Below are 23871 nucleotides of genomic sequence, written 5' to 3'. Positions count from 1 at the left end.
AAATGAAGATACAGGATTACCTAAAATAAAATTGATCACCGTCTTGGAATGCTGCTAAAGGCTAAATTCCAACCATCACTGTTAGCTACGTCCTGTGACCAACACGGCATTTATCTCAATTAAATATATTCTTCTACTTTTATTTATAAGAAAAGAGTGATGAACTGGCATGAGTTCTTTCAATTAATTTTATTGAGTAGCCAAATCTGATAAATTAGCACAGATAAAATAAGCATTTGCATGTGTTATAAATGACTTTTTACAGGAATAAAACAGTGAAAATTACAAACTGTAAAAAGGAGGACAAGTAAATCCTGTCTCAAATTCAGAAGGGGGAAGATTTATAACTTCATACTGAAGATCAAATCTTTGAGTTCAGAGAACAAAGATTTAATATTACAATATTATACACTACTTTACAAAATTAAATTTACTTTAAGGATTACATCCATAATAGCAAACAGAACCTTAAAATCACATTTAATGGTCCCTTAACTTAAAAACCATTCTGCATCTTTGATTAAATTGTTAAGAAATTAATTCTAAATAAAACTGAATCATTCTAGTTATTGCAACATAGCCTATGTGGACTTAGACTCAAATATATTAATTTAAAAACAATAATGAAAGCAAAGTAAAATGAATGGTAACAATGTTGGCTGAACACTAATGTGTCAAAATAAGAAACAGTTTTAAAAAAAGTGTTTGACTACAAAGAGAGACACACCTTTACCACACATTTACACTGGCGGAGTTGTGGTGCTGAGATCTAAGTACCAGAACCACTCTTGCCTACTTTAGCAGTCCATCTTCAGTGTCCTCATTTTTCCATTGTATGTAAAAAAGCAGTCACAGGTAGTGTGTGTGTTCATGTTCCCTGCACTGCCATTACAGCAGTAGCAGTGAACCAGCAGGCCTTCCCCACTGCAAGGGAATCAATGAACAAAGTTCAATAGAGAATTTCCTCCAAAGTGAAGAGAACTCCCAGAGGGTTCATCTGACTCATTTATCATGTTTTGCTCTGTAAAACTTAGGGACTCAACTTCAAACTTGTCAGCTGCCACAAAGAGTGACATCTTCAGCCATTGGTCTGGTGGACATCAAGCAACGAGACCATTTCTAGTATTTATGGTTCTTAAAAAAAGGGATATAGTAGCAAAATACAGTCATAGTGAGAAATAGACTTTGGGTGGGCTATTTGATGCAAGGATGGTTTTCAATTCAACATCTGAGTGATAATATACCTAAACCACAAGGTTTAGGGCAGAACCTATGCAAGTGCAGAGGTTCCATTTATGATTTCAACGAAGAGACCCCTTTCCCCCTCCCTGGGGAAAAAAAAAAAAATCAGACTATCAAAATTTAAAAGACACCTCTTCACTATGACTAGAAACTGTGCAATTCTCTGAAAAGCAGTTCAAGTAAATATATTCCTGTTTGCTACAGAGGCAGCAGACAGGGAAGCTTAAATTGGTTCTACAATAATCTTTTCATGCTGTTTTAGGCATTGTTCTGAACTTCAGCTTCTTGTGCTCAAGAACAATCTCTCCCAAGGAACTCCTCCCCTGAAGTGAGGAAAATCCTGACAATCACAAGCAGCTACAGCCTGAAATGGGAGCAAATGTTTACTCAAATGCTGACCCTACAGACATTTGTATCTCCAAACATCCTAAGCACAGTACATTTGACCACTCACAAGTGTTTTACCTCTTCTAGTTACCTGCCCCAGAAAGAAGTTTTGAAAGACCTTTAGGTTTACCATTATTAAATAAAAAAGCAAACCAAGATTTTTCCATATGCAACAATTCCATGGGCATTGGAATACAGTAACTTAAATACTTTTTACATTGGTAGCTATCAATGACAGCTTAATCTTGAAAACAGAAGAATTATCAATACACCTCTATAAAATTATTTAAATATTTTTTGTATATAAGTTCCTACTTCAAGTCCGATGTCAGTTTTGATCTGTAGCTCTGGCAGGATCTCAGAGTATATTTAAAGCTTTTATTTGGTGCACACTGGCCTTGGATCTGGGCTCATTACACAGCTGCAGCATAAAACCCTTTCTTTGAAAACTTCAGGCATGTCTGCAACCATATACAAATCTTCAAATTCAATATAATAATTTTGTTCTTGGAAAAATAATTACCAATTTTCATGTCAGAATATTCAGTGTTGCAGACCAACATTTGGTCTGAAGTGCTGCCAACAAACTTGCTTCAGAAACACACCAGATCTGAGGGGCCCAACATTCACTTAAAGTAAACAAGAGCCAAAAGTCTACTGAACATAAACCAAACAAAATCTGAGATAACCTTCCTTGCTCTTCCCCTCCCACACCATTCATAAATAGAAATTAAAACTATTCCTTTTACTGAAGAGAAGCAAAGCTTACAATCTATCTTAGTCTACTTTTGCTGCCAATGACTTTGTAAAATCTGTCTCATGTAGGGCCCACTCTTCCCCACTGTTTTTAAAATTAGAATACTGACTTATTAAAAGCTTCAACAATTTCAGCCACCTTATCCAGGTTAAGCTTACCTTTAGTCCTATTAGCCATAATCCAATCCAAGCACTGGATTCTACACTTCACAAGCATTTGTTCATTTCACAATGAACACTTCTTTCACTGCTACTTTAAGCATTAAGTTGAACATTGAGATGCTCTGTCTGTAATCACTGGATGCACTTAGAAAGAATTTCCCTGCAAATCATGATCAGTATTGTGAGGTTTTATATCTAGCAGCAACAAAAAAAAGAAGAAAAACAAAAACAAAACAAAAAAAAGTTACAGAAATATACATTTTGAACAACAAAGAACTCTTTATTTTACAAAATGTATTTCACCTTTTCAGTATTGCCTTTGTAAATGTACTTCATGCTGCAACTACTTACAGTAAAAACACGATTTGCAGCAAATTAAAGGTGCTCAACCAGTTCCAACAGTTTGATTTTTTTTAAGGTACAATATTATGTAGTTGCACATTTGATTCTCAGATGTGGTCCTTTATTTGCTTTAGTTCGTTGAAATCACAGTGAGAACTTCTCATCAACTGCCTCAGGCCACAGATTTAATGAAGATATTACAAGCACAATCATTCTTTACTGCAAAATCTTTCCTTAAAGAAGTAAGCCAAAGGCTAGTGTTTCATTTATTCACTTGCTGCTGTATATGAAGGAGGAATTCATAGTATGATAAGGCTGATTCTGTTCTGTCTTCAATCATATTTTGCAGAAAACTTGATTTCAATGGACTCTCATCCCTTAAAAACAAAAATATAAGTGTTTGAGTGGAATTAACATTTGTCAGGGCTACCATGCATGAATAAAGTCACAGGTCAAGTGACAAGACATTTCAAAAGCTTAAGGACATATGAAAAGAGGATCTCAAATAGCCTTTAGTAGTGATTAATCCTAATAAGTACTCTTACCAGCATTTACTTCATTTATCTGACATTACCTAAAGATTCTCCTGTGACATTTAGTCTTTTTTAGTCTTTTGAAATTCTAATTGGAGACAACTCATAAGTCATATCTGTAGTCAAATCTGTCAGGCACAGCACACACTATTGTTAAGAATTCCATTAAGGAAGTTCAGTATATAATATCCAAGTATGTATTGTTAACAGGTTGCTGAAGAAGCAAAAAAGACTCTTAAAACCCACTTACTTTATCATATATAGTATAGGAAAGAAAGGTCTCTGTTCTCTCAGCCAAGAAATGAAAGTTCGTGTTCTGATGGATTCTGCCGTTTCGAGTTCTGGGAGATGTGTCTAAAAGCCAAAGGGTTTCATTAATACAAATTTTTCAGAAAAACACCAAAAGGAACACTTCAACTAGCCAAACTCATTAGGTATAAAGAAAACCCAGACAGATACGTTTTGTGATGTATAGTTTCAGTCTTGTCTTTTTTGAAATAGTCAAGAGCACTAAACTCTTATGAGCTGTCAGAATGGTGATGACTGAGCTGTGATTGATTCCTGCTTTGTTGCAGAAACTAAAAGATTTCCCACTAACTAACCCACTGTGCTCACTATTTGCAAGTGTTCTTAGTCTGCTCCCACAGGTCTGAGAAACTCAGTAATTGTCAGCCTCTTCCTACTGTGTCCTCATCATGAGAACAAACTCCAAGAGGTAACAGCAATTATTTCTTTCCTTGGATCTGGATCTATACCACTAGAGGGCTAATAGCTGAGTAGTGTATTTTAATTCTCATGCAAATTATATTCTGGCAGCATTGTATGTATGACTGATGTGCAGAGCAAGCACATACCATATTCTGTGGTATTGAGCCATAATTTGGAACTCCAAGGACTTGGCTGATAAAACCCTGCCCACAGTTCTTGCCAATCCACAGAAACATCACCTGAAAGACACCATCAATAACAACATTAATCCAACCCAAAACACACCTCAGCAGTCCTATACATATTTTGGGTTCTCAGAAAGAGCACACCAAGTAAACTTGGATACTTTTTTAAATCCCCCCCACCACACAACTTACAGAGCCAGCATCCATAAGATAAGCACCATCCCTACTCAACTTCTCCACTGACAGCTGGAGAAGGGGTGGCTGAGGTATAGTTCTGTCATTTATGTTAAGAGCTCCCTAAAAGAAGGATGAAAAACAGTGGTTCACATCTTGATGGAAAAAACAAGAACAGAATGCTAAATAAGAGGAGGATTTATTACACTGAATACTAGAGCTGGACCATTTTTCTCAGTTTCACTCAAGCCATACTTAAAGTGATAATTTACTTTATTAATTAGTAATTTACTAATAAATATTAATGTTTTATTTAGAGAGGGTGAATGTTATCAAATGTATATTAGTTAATTAATTCTAGAACTGGAATATCTGATTTGTTATGTACCAAAGACGTGATTTCTAAAATTGTTCAGGGTTTTACAGAAAAATTCCCTGTTCTCAAAACTGCTTGATATTTTAAAATAAAGGAAGCTACAAAGGGACAAAACCCACATTATGATGTCTTTATGTACATATGGTTTTATAGCACAAGATAATGACACAAGGCAAAGGTGAAATAAGTTAGGAAAAAACTTTCCCCATCCATCCATAGGAAAGCACAGCTTCTCTCCAGAATTCATCAGTCCACTTCCAAATATGAAACATTACATTTTAGCTGTGCAGCTTTAGATGGAAAACTTGGGAGATTTCTAACACATTTACTTTCACATCACACAGATCTTTGGGATCAAACAGATTATGTAGCAAGGCCAAGACTCACCTCATCTGTGAGAGTATCGACTCTGTACAGACTGGGATGTGTCATGAGCATGAGGTAAACAAGGGGCTGGTTCTTCACCTGACACATGGTAAAGATGCGTTCATCCAAACGTGTGTTTGTCCCAGTTTGAAATGCTTTCTGCAAACAAGCAGGCCTTTAGTTTAACCATTAAAGCAAAGCAAGGTAAGTTGGAAGATAAGACACATTGCCTGCTACTTATTTCTTACTTAAGGTTAAAGATGTACCCTAAGTTTTTTCTCATTGTATTTTACTTCTCCATAGTTCTCCTCAGTTTCACATAGAAATCATACAAGTCTCGCTCCCAATTTCTGGATTTCAGAATTAACCTTGACCTGGCACCATCAATCCTCTCTTACAGCTGAGATGAAAGCACTTTGAAATACTAACATACACCTCAAAAACGCTACTTGACAAAATTCAAAAGCATAAATACTGGAGCAGTTTACAACTGGCTTCAGTGTACAGAATCTCAGGTCTGTATTAACAAGATAGTCCTGGCTTGTTGGGACCAAAAAAAAAAGCTATAAATCCAAGCAGGACTCACTCCTCCCACCTGACTGGATCAAATGCTTATCAAGCCTTTCACATGAAAAAGCTCAATATGAACATGCTGGTTAATTCCTAACCAAGATGTATGAATCCAAAACTTCTTTTTGAACCAAGAAACCAGTTTGTCCAACATTTAAAGGACTTCTAGTATCAGTTCAGGGAAATTCAATTAAAAAATTCTTACACTGGGCAAATACTGTGAAATGCTCTAAACCTGTTGCAAGAACAGCCAGCCAGCTAACTCCCTGTCTGCCACACTCAGCTCTGTTCTAATCCGCACTGAACTGCTGTGTGGATCTACATTTCCAGAGACACACAAAATTGAGATTCCTGAGAAAACAGTATCAGTATCCTGTCACATGCTCTTCACTAGTCAGTGTCTTTATTATTTTGCCCTTCCATTGCTTAAAACATTTATACTTTTGGTTTTACGCACACTTCTAAATTCCTGCTTTTGAACGAAATCATTCTCCATCAAAGAACTGTCCTTTTACTTCAGGCTGACCTGCCAAAAATCATCCTTTGCCTGGCTTCCTTTCCCCTCTTACCTGTTTTAAGAGTGCCAGTATGTACAGTGGGAAGAGGCGCAGGGAGAAGGGAGCTGTGAGGCCGGGCTGCTGGATGCTCAGCACGGAGGAGCGATAAGCAGCCAAGGAATCAATCACGGCATTGACCAAGGCATCGCGCGCATCGCTCAGCGTGGCAGAGACGGAGCGGTCCACAGCTGGAAACAGGGCAAGGCTCAAATCAGAGGGTTCCTCCCTTGGCAGGAATGCAGTCACATACATTAACTCCTCTCACTTCATCATATATGCCAATGCAGCTTAAGCTTTTACTACATTCTAGGGGAAGTGCTTCAGAAAAAGCTGGGGGCCCACGATGATGCACCAGACTAAGCCTAAGCCCAGGTGATTACACAGAGCTCTACTGATCCTTCACCTAAGCCAAGCATTAAAACCAAAACTCTCTTAGGATGAGGGAGAATCTTTTCCTCTAATCCAGAGGATTATTGCTCAGACCTTTAAGGATACAATCCACACATATCCAAACAAGCTCTTAGCACACTCACCCATATTGGCTAAGAGCCCTGTGATGGCCTGCACATCTGCCCCTAGGTACACTTCACTCAGGGTTGTGACAACAGGTAAGCACATCGTGTGCACACGAATTCGCCTTTCACCTGCAAGGAAAGACAACTGTAACCTCCATCCTTGTTTTATGAAGCAACACTACAAATGCCACTGTTGGCTTAATAGAACCTTACCTTTGCTGGAGGTGTAGAGGAGAGCTGACTGAAAAGAAACCACTTGCATATCAGTAAGACTCTCTTCCACTGACATCTGCACAGCGTATCCTGCATCTGGGTTTACATTGGGCAATGACAACAAGTCTGTAGATCGTACAAAGAAGTTCCCGTGGAAAGTATGAATGGAAAGACCTACAAGATAATAATGAATCAGTTTGGGTTTTACAGCTGTGAAATACAAGCACCATATACAGATCTGCCATCAATGTATATGACTGTACTGGAATGCTCCCTCTCAATGAAATACATTGTCTTCAGAAGAGATAAATACTGCAAACTGACAACTCATATCCAAAGAATCCACAAAGCCTAGCAGAAAGTGGGAATTAGCAAGGCAAATCAATGCAGAGAAGTAGAAAGTATATAGATTATAAAACTAGTTCCTTGTTGAAATTTCAGGAAAACTTCCAGTTTTGACCATTATAAACTGGAACTTTGATGACAGAAAACACACTGCAAATACAGTCTTAAAAAAATTGTCTTATCCCTGATACTGAATTTTACTTTTCTAATCTTTGCCTTTTAATCATTTGAGGTTACAAAATAGCTAGAAGACCAATGAAAACATTCCCAAAGAGCAGCAAACCCCCACTTTCCTCTTCTCCACCCCATGAAAACCTAAGAAGGTGAATTCAGACCTTTGGTGCATCTTATCCTCATGACAGCCTCAAACCCAATTTTCCTAGTTAAATATCGCTTCAGTTCCTTTTGCAATTTCTCCACCTGGACAGGGTTGTGTTTATGATGGTAAGATTGGTAGTAGTAGACACTACCTGCAGAATACCTTGATATACAACCTGAAACAAAACCAGCATACATTGGAAAGTGCGAACAGCTGCTGCTGCCGTCTTTAAAGTATTAAATTGTTCACCCCAGCAAATCACTCAAATACACAGTTACAGACCTGCCTACAGAGAGAGATGTAGATACAACTGCATATTCTAACATGTGATAAATTTCAGGTGTGAAATAATTTTCTATTGACCTGAAATTGCTGTCACTTGAAAGTTTGGTTAAATAGAAAAAAATAATTAAAATGCTAATAAAACTTGTTAAAGGCAATGACACTGATGGTTAAAAAGGCATAAAAAAGGAAGAAACTATTTCCACTACTTGTATCAGTAGAACAAGGATCCTGACTCACTAAGGGATGACATGAAGATAAGTAGGTTAAATCAGGACTTAAAGATGACATTCTATTCACTGTCACTGCTCAGCAAGGACAAGTTTGTATCTTGACACACTAGATTAATTCAAATCAGGTACATCTACTAAATATTAATGTAGATTCTATGCATTTGCTCAAAATACAAGAGTTACATGCCCCAAAAGAGCTTTATATGACTTACCTAGAGAAGCCAAGTCAGAATATTGCCCACTAAGAAGAAATAAATCCACTGCAACCTGTTGACCTGAGCAGTCCAAGGCCAACTTCTTGTAAAAATCAGTCGATGGTGTCAGATGTATATCCTGTTAACACAGTGGGGTATTACAAAACACAAAGGAAATTCAAATTGATTAATACATTTATTGCCTGCTTTCAGGGACACAATCATTCTCCATCATTGATTAAAAATATTTTATTTTAAAAAATCAGGTAATTAACTTGTGTTTATATTGCTTGGCTTTTCTTTTGGTTTTTTCACCTTCTTTAAAAGAAGCAAGACAAGCAGAAAATTAACCCAGAAGAGGAAATCCCAGAACCACCTACACACACAGAACAGAGTTGCTAATACTCCCAACCTTTTTTCTTTCCTAACCTTTGCTGTTGCTCTTTGGTTTGGCTCCTCTCGTGACTTTAGTGCTCCCATTCCCAGAGATGGGAGCTGTGTCTGGAAGACAGTGATTCTACCTCCAGTGGGGGACATCAGCTTAAAGGCAGCCTGTAATGCAGGCCCCAGAGCACTCTGAGTTTCCAGGGACTTGGTAAACATCTGTGGCAATGTCTTCAGCAGATCTTGAATTAGCTACAAGTGAGAAAACTGTATTAGGCCTATGAGTCTTCAAGGTTTTCTATTTTATAGCCAAATATTGGCTGTTGGGTCTCTCTCTCTCTCTCTATATATATATATATGTTTATATATATGTATACACACACACATACATACATACTTGTTGAAATACTTGAACACAACCAAGTATTAACACTTCTAATATTAAAGTAGTAAAGAGAAAGTCACAGAAAAATTGAAGCACTGTCTTGTTTCAGGTTGGCAAGAACTTACAGTGACATAGATAAAAGACCTCTTTTTTTTTTGCCTCAAACCTGGCATTCGAACAGCTGGTGTTAATGAGCATTAATTAATCCAAAAATTACCAAACATATCCCCAATTATGTAAATGTCACTATTTATGTAAGAAAGTCCTTGCTTCTTACCTCTTTATTTTCATTCAAATTTACTAATAAGTTTTCTGGCATTGGTATAAATACATCTGAAAGGGAAAAAATATTTGAGTTATCTTTTAAAAACACATCAAGCTTTCCCTGACTTTATTTGCCAACCATCATACTTATTGGAAAAAAATACACAGTATCAGTGTATTAACCCGTGTAAACATAATTATGTGGATTTTTCTTTCTCATAAGCATTCCTGTGGCTAGAATTCCATGGTGGAGCAGCAATCAACAGGCATGAAGGATAATCAAGACTATTAAATAAAATCACATAGCAAATATTTCCAATGTTCATTCTACCCTGTCCAATAATATCCAGTGAAAGGTGATTTGAAACAATAGGCAGAAGGACAAGCACTAAGCACCAGCCACAAGAAAATCTACAGAAAGGTATTTAACATCAGTGTTTGGGATTTCAAGAGGAATCTAGAGATCTGTACAAATTAAACTAGAAGGTAGGAAAGCTGTCTTCATGTTTGAAGTCATGAGCAGCCACAGCATTGCTCAGACATCAGGGAGATGTCTTCATAAACAAACTCACACATATGGTACTTCTAAAGGCATTACTAGAGAGACTAATGGTGTGATCCAGAAACTCCCACCAGATATTTATTTTTAAAGGCTGTCATAACCAGAAGTCACTAATAGGTACTGATCACAAAAATTATTTTTGCATACCTTCAATATCTGAAACTATAAGCATCTGAGGCTGAGAGAGACCTTCCTGAAGACTGTAGAAATGGATTGTGCTGTCAAATGTTATGAAGCCTATTTTTGTTCTTGTGTTCCCAGGAAGCCTGAAAATGAGACATATGGTGTTCAACAAGATGAAATTTCATTTCTGCAGGCTTTTTTTTTTTTTAACATCCACTGCATCTCTCAGTGGTTGTTACCAAGCAGTTAGCTTAACAGCTACACAGCAAGAGCTTCACTAAGTCATTTTGGAAAGAACAAAAAACCACAACAAAAAGGAGCTCATGGTAGAGTCACCTGGCAGGCAGGTGAAAACCTTTTAAGAGGGTAATCAGAAGTGGAAGAAAAGGAATAAATAAACTGCAAAATCCCAATTAGTGTTTATATAATTTCAAACAGTATGCATTTTATGAGAAGGTTATTAGATGTATGACTCTTCTCAGCAAATACTTATCTAAATTTCAGCTTTTAAAAAATACTGTTCAAAAGATAAACATGATACTTACATTCTTTTGGGGATTTATGAAGCTTATAGGAAAGAGTCAGACTGAAAATCATGTCTCAAAATTACCTTTTATACTGGTGTAGTTGTGATGGGAGAAAGACTACAGCTTTATGGCACATTTTAACACAACACTGGCCATTGTTTGCCCACACTAGAAAATTGTCTTCCACACAGAAAGGACTGGCATGTTGGTGTCTACCACAGGTTTCTTAAGACAAATGAAAATTGGAGATTTAAAGAAAAAAGTACTTACGAGTCCAGATTGTCTAACAAGGTCTGGCAGACTGTGTTCAAGTATCCTGTCTCGATTGCATTGTGGGACACATCAAACACAAAGAGGTACACGGGGGGCTGGGGTGGACGCAGCTGAGCAAAGAAAAGATCACCTTTAATTCTCAAATAGCATTTGTTACATTGGCTTTATTCATTCTATTGCAAGTTTAAACTGCTAAAACAGCACATAGATGATAGCTAAAATTTCTGAATGCATTTGCCTCTTATTTGGTAATACCAGAATTCTAGTTTTCTTCCAAAGATACTACATATTCCAAATACAGAGTACCTACACATTCCAAATACAGAATACCTACACATTCCAAATACAGAACAACTTTGATATCATAAATGTTTAAAAGTGAACTCTCTGAGGTCCTCCCCAGGAGTTCTCAGATACACTCCTTAAGGCAACAGCTACTGAATTAGAAAGCATCCTCTGAAACAAAACTTTCTCTGACATCCCTCTGAAAATAAAACAAAGAGAGAGAATAAGTAAATAAAGCCTTACCATGTATTCAGATGGAGCCATAAACTCAATAGTAGCATTCTGGACTTCAGGTCTTTTATGAGGTTCTCCATAAACTCTTGTCACAGGATTATAGAGGAATTCTTCAGGAACTATGCAGATAAGTTTATATATTAGTATTTCACACTAGTATTGGCTATGCTGCATTTTAAAACAAATATATCAACTCTTTTGTGGCAACACATGGAGAACTACACCAGGCAGTGGAGCTCTTACACCTGTGCAAGGGTACTGTGAGGGACTACTTGGGCTCATCATGTTTCTTTAGGGACACCACTGGCACTGGGAAACATTTCTCATGACCCCCAGGATGACTGACAACAATCCCCCTGCTGATGTGGCCAACAACACTCCAGTCTCAAAGGCCAAGGTTAATTGTAGCACTTAAGGTGCTGCAAGGTTAATTGGAAAAGGTTAAGTGCAGCACTTTCAAGCACATCTAAAACTTACCATCATTGACTCTATAGCACAAATTGCATTTCCACCTCCTCTGGTCTAGGAAGCTGACAAAGGGGTTGATGTACGTCCGGCAGGAACGGCATCTCACAATAATGCTGGAAGTGACCACTGGCAATTGCTGGAAAAGAAAAGCTTCCTGTTTTAAAGCATCCTCACCCTGCAGCTGCTCATCTGTGGTAACAACACCACCCACACTGAGCTGCCTAGTGAGGCAAAGCATCCTCGTTGAAAGAAGGAGTACTTCTGCATCCTCACAGCATCACTGCAATTCCTTAGTAAGACAGGTAGGAACTGAGCTCTAACATATTTAACTGTGTAGATTCCCTTTCCAAGCCTCTAAATTCTTGAATTTTACACTGATGGTTTAAGATCAAGTCCTGCACCAAAAAGCAGGGGGGAAAAAAGCCCACATCTTTGAAAAATCAACTGAAGTGAGAAAAAACCCCATTGTTTAAGAAAGACACTGCTAAATTCAAAGTCTTCTGGCTATTCCATGACATCCAAATCCCTTCAACTTTGTCAAGTCTTGAATTTAGAATTAGTACAAGGTTTGAAATTAATAACTACAAGTGATACGAGACAACCTGGAATTTAGGTGTTGTCTTCCATCACAGTCCAAATTCTGTGCTGCCTTTAAGCTTTTGGTTTTTTAAGGTTTGGGAGGCTTTCTTTTTTATTAAGAAGTGAGACCTGAAGGTTTAAATATAGTAGGGAAAAATAATTGAGAAAAATTACAGCAATCTGTATGGAATAAGGAAATGTCAGTTACTATGGTAATTCTTCTGGACCAAGATACCTGCCCTTGTTTTATAATTCATTGTCCATTGTCTGGACTCTAGTAAAGGCATAGTTGATATTTCAGCATGTAAAGTTTTGAACATTTCTCATACCGATAAGTCTTTGAAAGGATGAAGCAGGAGCCCCAAAGGAAGTTTGGCTTTATTCAATAAGGCCTGAGTTTGAGGAATGTTAGTCAGGGTACAGCGGAACAACCTACATGGATGACAAAGGGTTATTTTCAGAGGCTTTCAAATAAATTATGATTTCAGTAGTACAGTATATTTTTCTAGAGCTGCTAATGGTGAATTTCTGTTTCCAGATGAAAGATCTCTATCTCTGTCAAATTATTTTGTTTCTGCGCTTGACCCACAGTACATACTTTGAGTTCTTACTTTATACAAATGCTCTTTACACAGAACTCAGTGTCATTTTAGTCACTCAAGTCAAAGTTAAGCCTAACAACATTCAAAGTTGCACCAAATCTTTATATACTAAAGGTTACTTTGGAATAAATCAGAACCAGCAATGTTTAAAAGGTGGTTTTAAAAACATAGTAACTAAATACAATGCCACAATCACTTTCTGAGTCTTGAGCACTCAGCAGCTTCCACAAGGTGCAGATGTACGTGGCAGTTTTGCAAATCCTGTCCAGCTTGTTTGCATGAACAACGTCACAAAGGCGCTGTTATTTCCTTTATCTAACATAAAAATATTTGCAAAGCAGAAGTCCCTGGCTATTCACAGTTTGGTGGGTCTCCTCCGAGAGAATAACTGATTAACCAACTGCCAGTCTCTTGTTTGAAATCTCATTTACTCCATTGTTTTAAATGGTTACTTTTCAATACAGAGGTCACCCATGTTTCTTCAGGCACAATCTTTTTGGTGTACCTCACCTGACTGAATTAACTGTTATTTTATATCTTCTCATCCATACTCACTGCCAGGCATAAAACTTTTATACTGTACCTATCTATAGCTGCTTTGTTAACTAATTTTTTCTCATACCTTCTACAAAGATGATTTTCCCCTCTTCAAAGTTAAATCTACTTACTGCCTTTATTGTAACAGTGAAGCCCATTTTCAATATTTTCTACTCATAAAATTAAGAAAATATTTTGTGAAATCATGTTTATAAGAAGGAATTTACATTTCTATCTATTTTGATGTATTATAGCAAATGTATAATCTTACTCAGGATTGCAGTTGAGCTTCTGGATGTCTTCATGCAAGTTGGGGACAGGAGCCTTCAAAAGGGTGGTAGGAAGAATATTTCTTTCTTGAAGAAGATTCACAGGTCTTAACCCTTCCTGCTGTAGACTCAGGCCAGCCATTGATGCAGTTAAGTGATTAGTGCCCAGGGCAGGCTAGAGACAAATCAAATTTCACAAATTAGCACCAACTACTTGGATGAAACCCATAGTCTGTTTAAAACCACATCTATATCCCTTCCAGTTTGTTTTGCTCATGTACTAACTGCCAATATATTTAGAAAAGCTGGTTGTCACATGAACTTGACTTATGTATGTACCATAACAGAGGAAAAAAGCATAAATTGCCTATAAGACTCTTGAAATACAGAGGCTCAGCTGGTGAAAGTGTTGGTCAGTTCACTTTGAAAGTTCAGGGAAAGAAAAACCAAACACTTCAGATAACAATAACAAAGCCACTGAAGAGAAACGTGCCAAAAGCAACTGAAAGTTTCAAAAGAAACATCCTGAACAGATCCGAGGGTGGGACACTTCATAAAGAGCTGGAACACAGCTTTTCCAAACTGGTACCAAGGCACAGGCAAAAGCATTAATTCTGGGCTATGTCTGTCCTCTTGAACAAATGGTGCCCAAACAGGGAACAAAAGCAGCAGCATCCTAGGGATGCACAACACCTACCAACCATCACTTTTCTTTACCCACACACCCCCACCAGAGGTAGTACTGAGACAGAAACCAGACAACCTTTACCTGCTGGAAATGCTTTGATCCATCTGGATATTGCAAAGCAGCTGCATTCATTCCTGGGGCTCCAGGTGGAGAAGCACGTTGGTAGCCTGGAGGTAAGGCAGGGTAAGAATACCCAACACTTCTATTCATCTTAAGATTTGGGGCTGCAGGAGAATGGTGTGGAGTTGCTGGAAGCAGAGCAGACAGACACTTAATTGCTGAAGAACTGTTTCTTACTTGAGGCATTAGTACAACAGGAGAGCTGCCTGTTTAGTTTCTAAGTCTGAAAAATACAGCTGCTGTCAACTTTGCAAAGAGCTCTCTCATACTTATATCACAGGCTAACACATGCTAATTGTCAATGCTTCAAATTTCACATTTAGCTTCAAGACAGGCATTGAACCAAGTACGTATGTTTGTACACAAATGCTTCAACTTCTGTCTTTCCCAAACTCTTAAAAGTTCCATAATAATAACTAGCATTTTTACTCCCAAAGCCTTACCCATGAGGCCACCACCTTCAATTGCATCATAGCTGTTTTGCACTACAGACCCATCACTGGCAGCAGATCTGGCATCACCTTTAAAGAAAAACAACCACAGGAAAAATTTGCACAAGTTATGAAGAAGTTTTAATGAGGTAACTGCAAAAAATATCCTACCTGCTAGATGAATATTAAGATAAGCATAGTTTGAGTCTACTTTGGTTTTGACCATGGATGAAACTGAATTAAATATACTTTGTCCTCTTTCTCACACACACGTCCCTTGCAGATGTGATCTCAACAAAGGACATTCATAAAACATCACTTTTTTTTTTTTTTTAAAGGAAAACCAAAGTCCCTACACTTCTGGTTGAATAATCTTTTATGACTCCTTCCAATTAGGGATTTGCCATAGCTTCCAAGCCAAAATGCAGCAAAGGGTCAGGGGATGCTCCCTCCTCAGCAGAGGAAGTTTCTTTAGGCTAGCTGTAGTTTTCCAAGTAACCTGTAGCTTAGGTTTCCTTAGTAACCTTCAGCTTAACCCTGAAGAACTTTTTCCCCTGATAATTCACAGAACCACCAAATTCCCTACACTTACACATTTAGTTCACTACTGCTCACCAAACAGCAACAGCTCTGACACAGTCATATATCAGTCAAGATAGAAATTCAATATAAGATAAGAAAAACCTTGAGACTCAGAGAGTGCTCCCAAAGGGCAGTTTTTGGTAAGCCAAGTATGTCTAAATATACTAACACAACTATATATTGCTAAGGACAAGTAGGTACTCTATTTTTATTACCATTTTTTATTAAAATCTCCAAAGATGACCCAAAAAAAGGAACTTACATTACACACTGAATCTTCCTAGCAGCAATCAACCTGCTTCATAGACTAAATATTTTTATCTCTCCGGGGCTCTGGAAATGTTTCTTTTCACGATGAAGAAAATATTTTCTAAGCAAAAGCTGTTTCTAATGCATTTAATACATTCCAAACAAAGTTAAATCTGAAAATACTATTCTTGTGCTCACAGAGCTACCACACACAAGAAACTGTCAATCTGAACATGCAGGGAACCAACAGCTTTGACAGAACTGTGTATGTAAAAATAAAGCTGCCAACTCACACATGGCCCCATCTAGCATGGGCACTAAATGCCAAACAACTGGAGTCTGTCTGATACAGAGCCCTGAGGAGTTCCTAAACAATGGCATATTTGTGCAGGGCCCACAGGAGAGACACTCAGCCAGGTGTCTGTCTTCAACAGCTGACACTTCACAGCCTCTAGTAACTTCCTTCAGCAAGCTAACAAATGCAAGATGTGTATTTCAGTGATTTTACACAGAGAAGAATTAGGTACAGCTACATAAATAGCAAGGAATTGCAAGGTCCACATTTTATCTCTCCCTGTAGAATGAACAATACAGGGAGTCATACATGGATTTCTGTCCTAACAGCATTCAGGGATGCAGAGAAATGAGATCCTATCACTTTACAACACTCAAAATGAAAAAAGCAATGCCAACTACAGCAGACATGGCCACGGTCATTTCACTTGGAAATCTATTTTCAACTGTTAATTTCTTAAATTTTATAATGTCTGTTTACAAGAATTTTTCTTCTTTCCAGGTCCTTACTTACTCTTTTCAGATTAAATTATTAGCTGTATCAGTATCAATTTTAAAATCTGAGTTTCTAATAGAACAACGTGCTTGACTTTAAAGGTTGCATATTACAGCAAGTTCCAGTGTTTGAATTCAACATAAAGAGCAAATTGTTTCTTACCTTCTTGGTTTACAGCTGATTGTAGCATAGACTGTGCACTAGGTGGTCCTGCTACTGCTGCTGGTGGCCTAGGGGGACCACCAACTGGTGGAGGTCCTAAAGGTGGCCTTGGAGGGTGGAGGGGAGTTAAAGGCTGAGTCACTGGTGGAGGTGCAGATCCTATAAAGAGATTAACTTTTAGGAGGAGTTTAACCCAGCTGAAAAAATCACAAAAGTTTTGTTACAAAAATGCACAGATTGAATTCTAAATGTTTTTGTTATTCAGAGGATGAATGGCATGAGATACATAAATCCTAACATGTGGGTAGAAGGTCTCAACTTCAAGTTCATTTCTCATTCCAGGTTCCTGCATTTACTGATCTCTTTCAGCTTTTTGTTGCTATTGTTGGAAAGAATTCCAAGATGTACAAAAAATATCCCAACGCTATAACCAAGTCTGGAACAATCACCAAGCAAGTTTAATTAAAAGTGATCATTGCTATACAAAAAAAAAAAAAAAACAAACAAAACAAAAACAAAAACAAAAAACAGGGAAATGGCTCAGGAGGATTGAATGGATATTCAAAAATTCAAAAATTACTTGTTCCAAACACTTCCTCTCCTTTCATATGCCACTTTCCAAAATTTCTCTGCATTTTCCTCACTAATTCCAAACTACTAACTGCTTATTCCAATTAAGTGCCAGAAACAGTTTAATAAATTCTGCAAGATTAAGACATTTGGAGCAGCATAAGAAAATTAGGCAGGCATATAACAAAAAACTAGCATCAACAAAAATCTCTAATGAGGCTAAAAGTGCTTAACAAGAAAAATTATTTGCTTTTACACGAAAATATTTCTGTACATAAGTCCTGTTTGCATGCTTAGTGAGAAAAAAACTAACAACGTACAGCAGTTTGGCAAAGAGAAACTTGAGTATTAACTGTGTTTCCATAATAATCACAAGTTGCACAATAGAGCTATTTTGTATTAGAAAAGCTTTTACCATTGCATATAACAGCAGTAAAGCAGTAGGAGCAGAGTCTCCTACTTTTAGAGTACTTTCTGAAGATTGACAATTATCATTAAATGTGAAAATTACAAGTTTGGGGGAAGGAAGCTTTCCATTGAACTGACCTCTATTTCAACAGCACAGAATGCTTTTCAGTTTCCAGGCTGTGCTCCAGTTATTTGAATCAACCTGACAGGCTCTTCAGAAAATTACCTGAATCAAGTGGTTACTGCCCATGCTCACTAAACAGAGCTAGTTTTCAATGGTGAAGTCCTGGACTGAAACATACTAATGCTTCATGGGTTACCCCAGGAAATGGTCTAGATCACAGAAACAGCATCACCCACACACAGCACCCCAAAACAATGGGACACCATTCAGGAGTTATCTGCTCCAGCCAGCTGAAACACCCACCCTGGGCACAGAACTTTCATTTCTAACCCAAAGAAAGCATCCAGGTATTTCTGATGGGTGTATCTGCTTTAACAATCTTCCACAAGCAAATTGTCACTGCAGAGTCAGTTCTATACTCATTATATTAAAAGGTGAAATATGAAAAACATACATTGGAAGAATACCACAAAGTTCTGATTACCTGGCTTCATGTAGCTGTTCTGCAGTGGAGGAGCCCCTGGAGAAGCAGCATATTGATAACTCCCTGCAGGATTTGTACTTCCTGGTAATGATGATGGAGGCTGAGCTGCCCCTGTCCCAGGCACAGGAGCCAAATGGCTTGTTTGAGCCCCAAGGGGCTGACTCCCAGGGCTCTGGCTGAACTGCCAGTTTGAAAGCACCGCTGGGCTGGCTCCAGGAGGAAAGCTCCCAGCACATGATACAGCAGCTGAGTTCTGTAATGCAGGTGGCAGCACTTGAGGAACAGGACCTGGCTGTTGCACTGGTGACCCAGAGAAAGCTGCCACTGGTGGTCTATTGAGAGTCTGGCCAGGTCCTTGGAAGTTGTTTAATTGAGAAACATTCTGAGAGCCACTATAGCTGTACTGTCCAGAAGACTGATGTGGAGGAACCTTTGCTGGCATCTGATGGGAGTACGATCCTGGAACTGCAGGGCTGTATCCCTGGCCATCTGGGGAATGCATCAGCTGATTCTGAACAGGGCCTGGAATGAAAAAAAAAAAAAAACTACACTCTTCAGGAAGTCAGTGTTGTGTATCACATCTGAAAATAAAAGATGTTCCTGTGAATGTCTTTCCTTAGGATTTTATTAGTCTCCAAGCCATTTTTAACTTAAACCATTAGGTGTGACAGAAGTACTACTGCAAGGGATGTGAATTCAGCAGTATTTTTTTGCTATTGACACTTAAATCTTTGTTTTGTTTTACAGTAACCTTGAAACCACTAAGCATTCCAGTACCATCAATGCTCCTGGACTGAAACACACAGGATCCCATCCAGTCCTCAGAAACCCCCAAAAGCAAGCTGCCCACAGAGGAGCACAGCCCCACAGCACTGGCAGCAGCACACAGGAGCAGACTGAAAGTGGAAGATCCATTACGTAAGAACTCCATTTCACACCATGGCTGACACCAGCCTACACGTCAGCTTACCACAATGACACTGCCAGCCAAGTGCCACCGTAGGTCACCACGCTGCTTCTCAAGTGACTGAGTTAATCTATGAAAGTTTCTGCAGTTAATTTTAGTATGAGAACTATTAGTACACATACAGCTCATGTGAGTGGCCAGCTGGTCACCAACACAGAACGAAGGGTAAGTTTATCATAAAATAATTCACCAGTCAGGAAAAAAATACTTGACAGGTTGATGATGCTCTTTATGCATATGTTGGTTGGTATACATGAACTAAGTTTTACTTATTTGAAGAAAAAAAAATTGGAAAAAAAAGGTTAATAACTCTCCAAAGGGTAAACAACACATCAGATTTCTGCTTTACAGAGGAACAGGCTGACAGAATCCCATGGGATTTCCAGTGCAGTAAGAGCTCCATCAAGAAAGGTACTACTACAGATTGTTCATACTATTGCCACAAAATGGACATGCTGAAGAGAGACCATCAATTTTCAAGTGAAATCCTTCTGAGCAGAACAGACCAGATGCTGCAGGCCACAGCCAGCTGTGACTCCTTCACAACTACCAAAACACTTTCCAGTGTTGTATCATTCAGTTCAGCCAGTCACATTGTGGCTCTCCTCATCCCCTAAAAACACAGCTTAGATACTGGAGGCATTCCACACACACAGTTACACATTAAAAAAAAAAGATGGCTGGTTATTAGAATGTAATGTTTGAATTCTGAAAGGTGAGCAAGTTCACATTTCCAAGTTAAAGTAACTCATACATTTCTGACAATAAATTAAGCTAAATGCAGAATACATTGAAATTCTTAGTTAGGACAAACCCTGCACTGATCATTCTAGAAAACCTTAGGCTCTGAGTCACACACAGCTGTTAATTCACCAAATATTGCACAGGTCCATATAACTACTACAGTGCCAGTGATCTCATCCTCACTGCCTCTTCTTTGTGCATAAAAGGTACACACCATATTATTCTCCAACCATTAATTTCAACCTGTAATTTATCATTCAGTTAGGAAATCCAGTTATACCCTACTGTCCTTACAATGCTGCTCGTAGATATTAGCAATTAATAATTCTCTAAAATCAAGGGTGTTTAAAGAAAAGCTCACCAAGATGAAAATGCTTACAGTAACCTTCAAAAACTACCCTGCAGTTATCAGATGGGTTTCCAACAATTGATTTACAAACCCTATTGCAATTAAACACGATAACTTTAAAAATTATGAATTCTTATCAAACCTTCTGATTGCATCCACACAAACACTGATAAAACATCACCACTATAAACTGCAGGAAAAATACAGAACAAATACAAATTGATTTAATAACTTGATTTTTCACCTTAGGGCATGACTCTATCCCAGGCAGAAATCAGAGTATTTGGATTGCTCTCTTATGCACTGTTTTCTCTGCTTGAGGATAAAACAGTGGAAGTGAGGTGATATCAAAAACTGACCTACTTGATATTTTCTATGGCACTTTATGCCAAACTATAAGTGTTCCAACTTCAATTTTTATTTTCAAAGTCAGAAGCACAATGAAAAGTCTTGACATCCTCATGGAATAGTTCATGTTTCCAAGACAAGTCTGCACTAAGCTGCCAAAAAAAGCTATAGAAATAGCACTAAGGGACAAAATCCCTTTACACAGAGTTTCACAGTGCTCAAAAACTTTTCAGGACTCGCTGCTTGGTTGCAGCCAGATACCCATCTTGACCCAACCTCTTCACTGAGACCCATCAAGGAGTATCTACGCTGTCCAGCTTTCCCCAAATGCTGCTGGTTTTCTGTGAGGCCAGAAATAAACAAGGAATTCTGTGGACTGAAGAGCTACTTCACCTGTACAGCAGCAAAACAGCCAACACTTGGAGACTACAGAAATTTATTAGTAATAGAAGAAAGGCCACCTATTTTTAATAGCAAAAGTCTCCTCTGCAACAACACAAGGCCATTTAATGTTTCTGAGAGATCAGGAATAGCACCAGAATATGTATGAAGGTCGCTTGATGGTTTTATAAAATAGTCAAATTACTAATGTGGACAGCCAGGATCTGAGTTGTGTTTTCTGCCACACAGAATTTCACTGTCCCCTACTCCAAGCCAGTTACTCAGCACATCACTTTTGCCAGCCACAAGTTCTCCAAGCTCCAAGGAGATGCAAAGATAAACACCCTGAAAAGTTACATCCCAACAGATGTTGTGGAATCAGTCACCACCACTGTCCACTTCTCTGAGTCTGACCCACTGGATTCCAAACCCAACAGCTCCTAAAGCACCTCATGACATCAAAGTACCATGCTAAGGTACCACATGAGAAGAGCAAAACATTCTAAAAGAATTGTTTCTCCTTCTTGCTTGCACTTCAGATCTTTTAACTGGAAAGCAAATTAGACACCTGCAATTAAATGAGTACAGAATATTGGTCCTATTAAAAGACAAACAGAAATGAAGGAGAGGAAGGTTGTTGCTGAGCAACCCAAAGCTCTGTGCTAAACAATTTCCCGGGCAGCACACGGTGCTGCTGTGACAATTTACTGCCTTAGTGGACTTGCAAGCTCAGGGAGTTGCTCAGGGACCTGCAAACACTTCAGCAAGCAACAAGTTGCAAGGCAGGGCTGACAGCTGTAGAACAATTTATCATCCTGCTGACAGTCTTCTTTCCTCACAGACCACTGTAAGCACCACCACAGCACTCAGTACCCTCAAAACTGTTTTATAAAGCTTTGGTGTCAGTATAAAGGGCAAGGATCACAGCATCCTCTCAACATACATTTTAAACAACGCTATGAACAGTCCATGCTTGAACAATTTGATTTATTTCAAAGGCCAGCAACCCAAGCCTTATCTCTAACATACCATAACAACTGTTTAATTTGCATAACTCTACATTTCAGTTCTTTATTTTTCATACACCTGACAGCTGAACAGCCTGAAATTCCTCTTTCTCGGCTGCCTCTCCATAACTTCCATTATGTGCCTAATTTGACACTAGGGAAATGAGCAAACATAAAGCAAAGCCAGTCTGTAAATCATCCCACTCAGTTCTCCATTAGCTAACATTCCCTTTGTACAGCCTCTGCTCAGACCATAAGCTCTCCAGGACAGAGCCTCTCTCTCCACATTATATTCATACTCTTCCCACTCCCTTGACCCTAGAAGCAGCTACACAGTTAATTGCAAATTGTCGTTTTGCTGATGACTTTGAAGAAAAGCAATAAACATACTGTGCAGGAGGAGGGGGAAGAAAAATCAAAAGATCTCATTATAACTGAACTGCTTATGATGCAGCACAGCTACTGAAACACACAAGTGTGTAATTAAGGCAGCAAGTGCAGAGGATGTGTATGTGAAATCAGGAGACACTTCCATCAGCACAGATTTGCACACATGCCACGAAAACAGACACAGAGACAAGGCTGGCCCTGAATTTTTTATTCCTACATTAAAATATCGGCTAGTAAGCTCAGTTTCACCTTCAATATCTCGTTGTAAAGAAATACATTTTGAGGGGAAGAAAGTAATGAAGACTTTCCCAGTTGGCAGCACACAGAACCAGATAATGTCGGCTTTACGGGAATGACAAGATAAGAAAGCCCCGCAGCGCCGCGGGCTGAGCTCAGCGATAACCACAGTGCCACATGTACAGCCCCGTTCCAAAGGGTCAAACCTCGGCTGTGTCACCCGTGTCACCGACAGGGACCCACCCGGGCTGAGGGACGGTCCGGGCCAGCCCGTGCAGCACGGACAGGGGCTCTCTGCAAGGCGCTGTCGTTCACACCGACAGACAGATGTACTCTGGGATACTTCTGCCATTAAAATAAATCAGAATGAAGCTTTATGCCTGATGAGCCACTCTGTGCTTTTCTCAGTGACACTCGGGGCAAGGCTCGGTCTGACAGCAGCTCGCCCCCGCTCCCACCGGTGCAGGCCGCTCCCGGGGTCCCGGCAGTGCCGGCTCCGCCGCCGCTCCGTTCCTGCTGTCCGCCCCAGTTCAGCCCGGCCGCGACTGCCCGGGCTGCCCCGCCGAGCTCAGCCGGATGTGACCCAGCACCCGTCCCCAGAACCCCCTCCCCACGCTCTGCCCGCGGGCACCGGCCCCGGCCTCCGCTGCCCCGGGGAGAAGGGCGGCCTGGGCCTGGGGGAAGCGCCCCGCGGCGGGAGCCGTGCCCGCCAGGCCTATCCCGCGCCGAGCCCCGCGAGCCCGCCCGCACTCACCGTTACTGTAGGGCTGCTGGCCGGCGGGGGCCCCGGCAGGCTGGGCCATGGCTCGGCCGGCTGCGCTCGGTGCCGCCCGTGTGGCGGCGCCGGCCCGGGCGGGGGGGACGAACCCACCGGAACTGCCGGGCGGCG

General features: G+C 39.5%; 1 protein-coding gene across 1 annotated transcript; it reads right to left on the bottom strand.

The window, feature by feature from the left end:
* Positions 1-170: 170 nt before the first annotated feature.
* SEC24A (SEC24 homolog A, COPII coat complex component) lies at positions 171-23841 on the bottom strand. The gene is made up of 23 exons (XM_036391621.2): positions 23737-23841; positions 18560-19081; positions 16974-17132; positions 15203-15280; positions 14721-14887; positions 13954-14126; positions 12873-12975; positions 11974-12100; positions 11506-11615; positions 10975-11087; positions 10202-10320; positions 9506-9561; positions 8889-9095; positions 8478-8598; positions 7767-7925; positions 7087-7260; positions 6892-7002; positions 6371-6546; positions 5253-5390; positions 4508-4612; positions 4277-4369; positions 3673-3776; positions 171-3266 (listed from the first exon to the last, which is right to left on the bottom strand). Exons 1-23 carry the CDS (start codon positions 23783-23785, stop codon positions 3152-3154), a joined length of 3279 nt encoding a protein of 1092 aa, XP_036247514.1. The 5' UTR covers positions 23786-23841; the 3' UTR covers positions 171-3151.
* Positions 23842-23871: the final 30 nt, after the last annotated feature.

The sequence above is a fragment of the Molothrus ater genome, chromosome 15 (genome assembly GCF_012460135.2).
Source record: "Molothrus ater isolate BHLD 08-10-18 breed brown headed cowbird chromosome 15, BPBGC_Mater_1.1, whole genome shotgun sequence".
Lineage (NCBI taxonomy): Eukaryota > Metazoa > Chordata > Aves > Passeriformes > Icteridae > Molothrus > Molothrus ater.
This window is presented reverse-complemented; position numbering and strand designations above follow the sequence as displayed.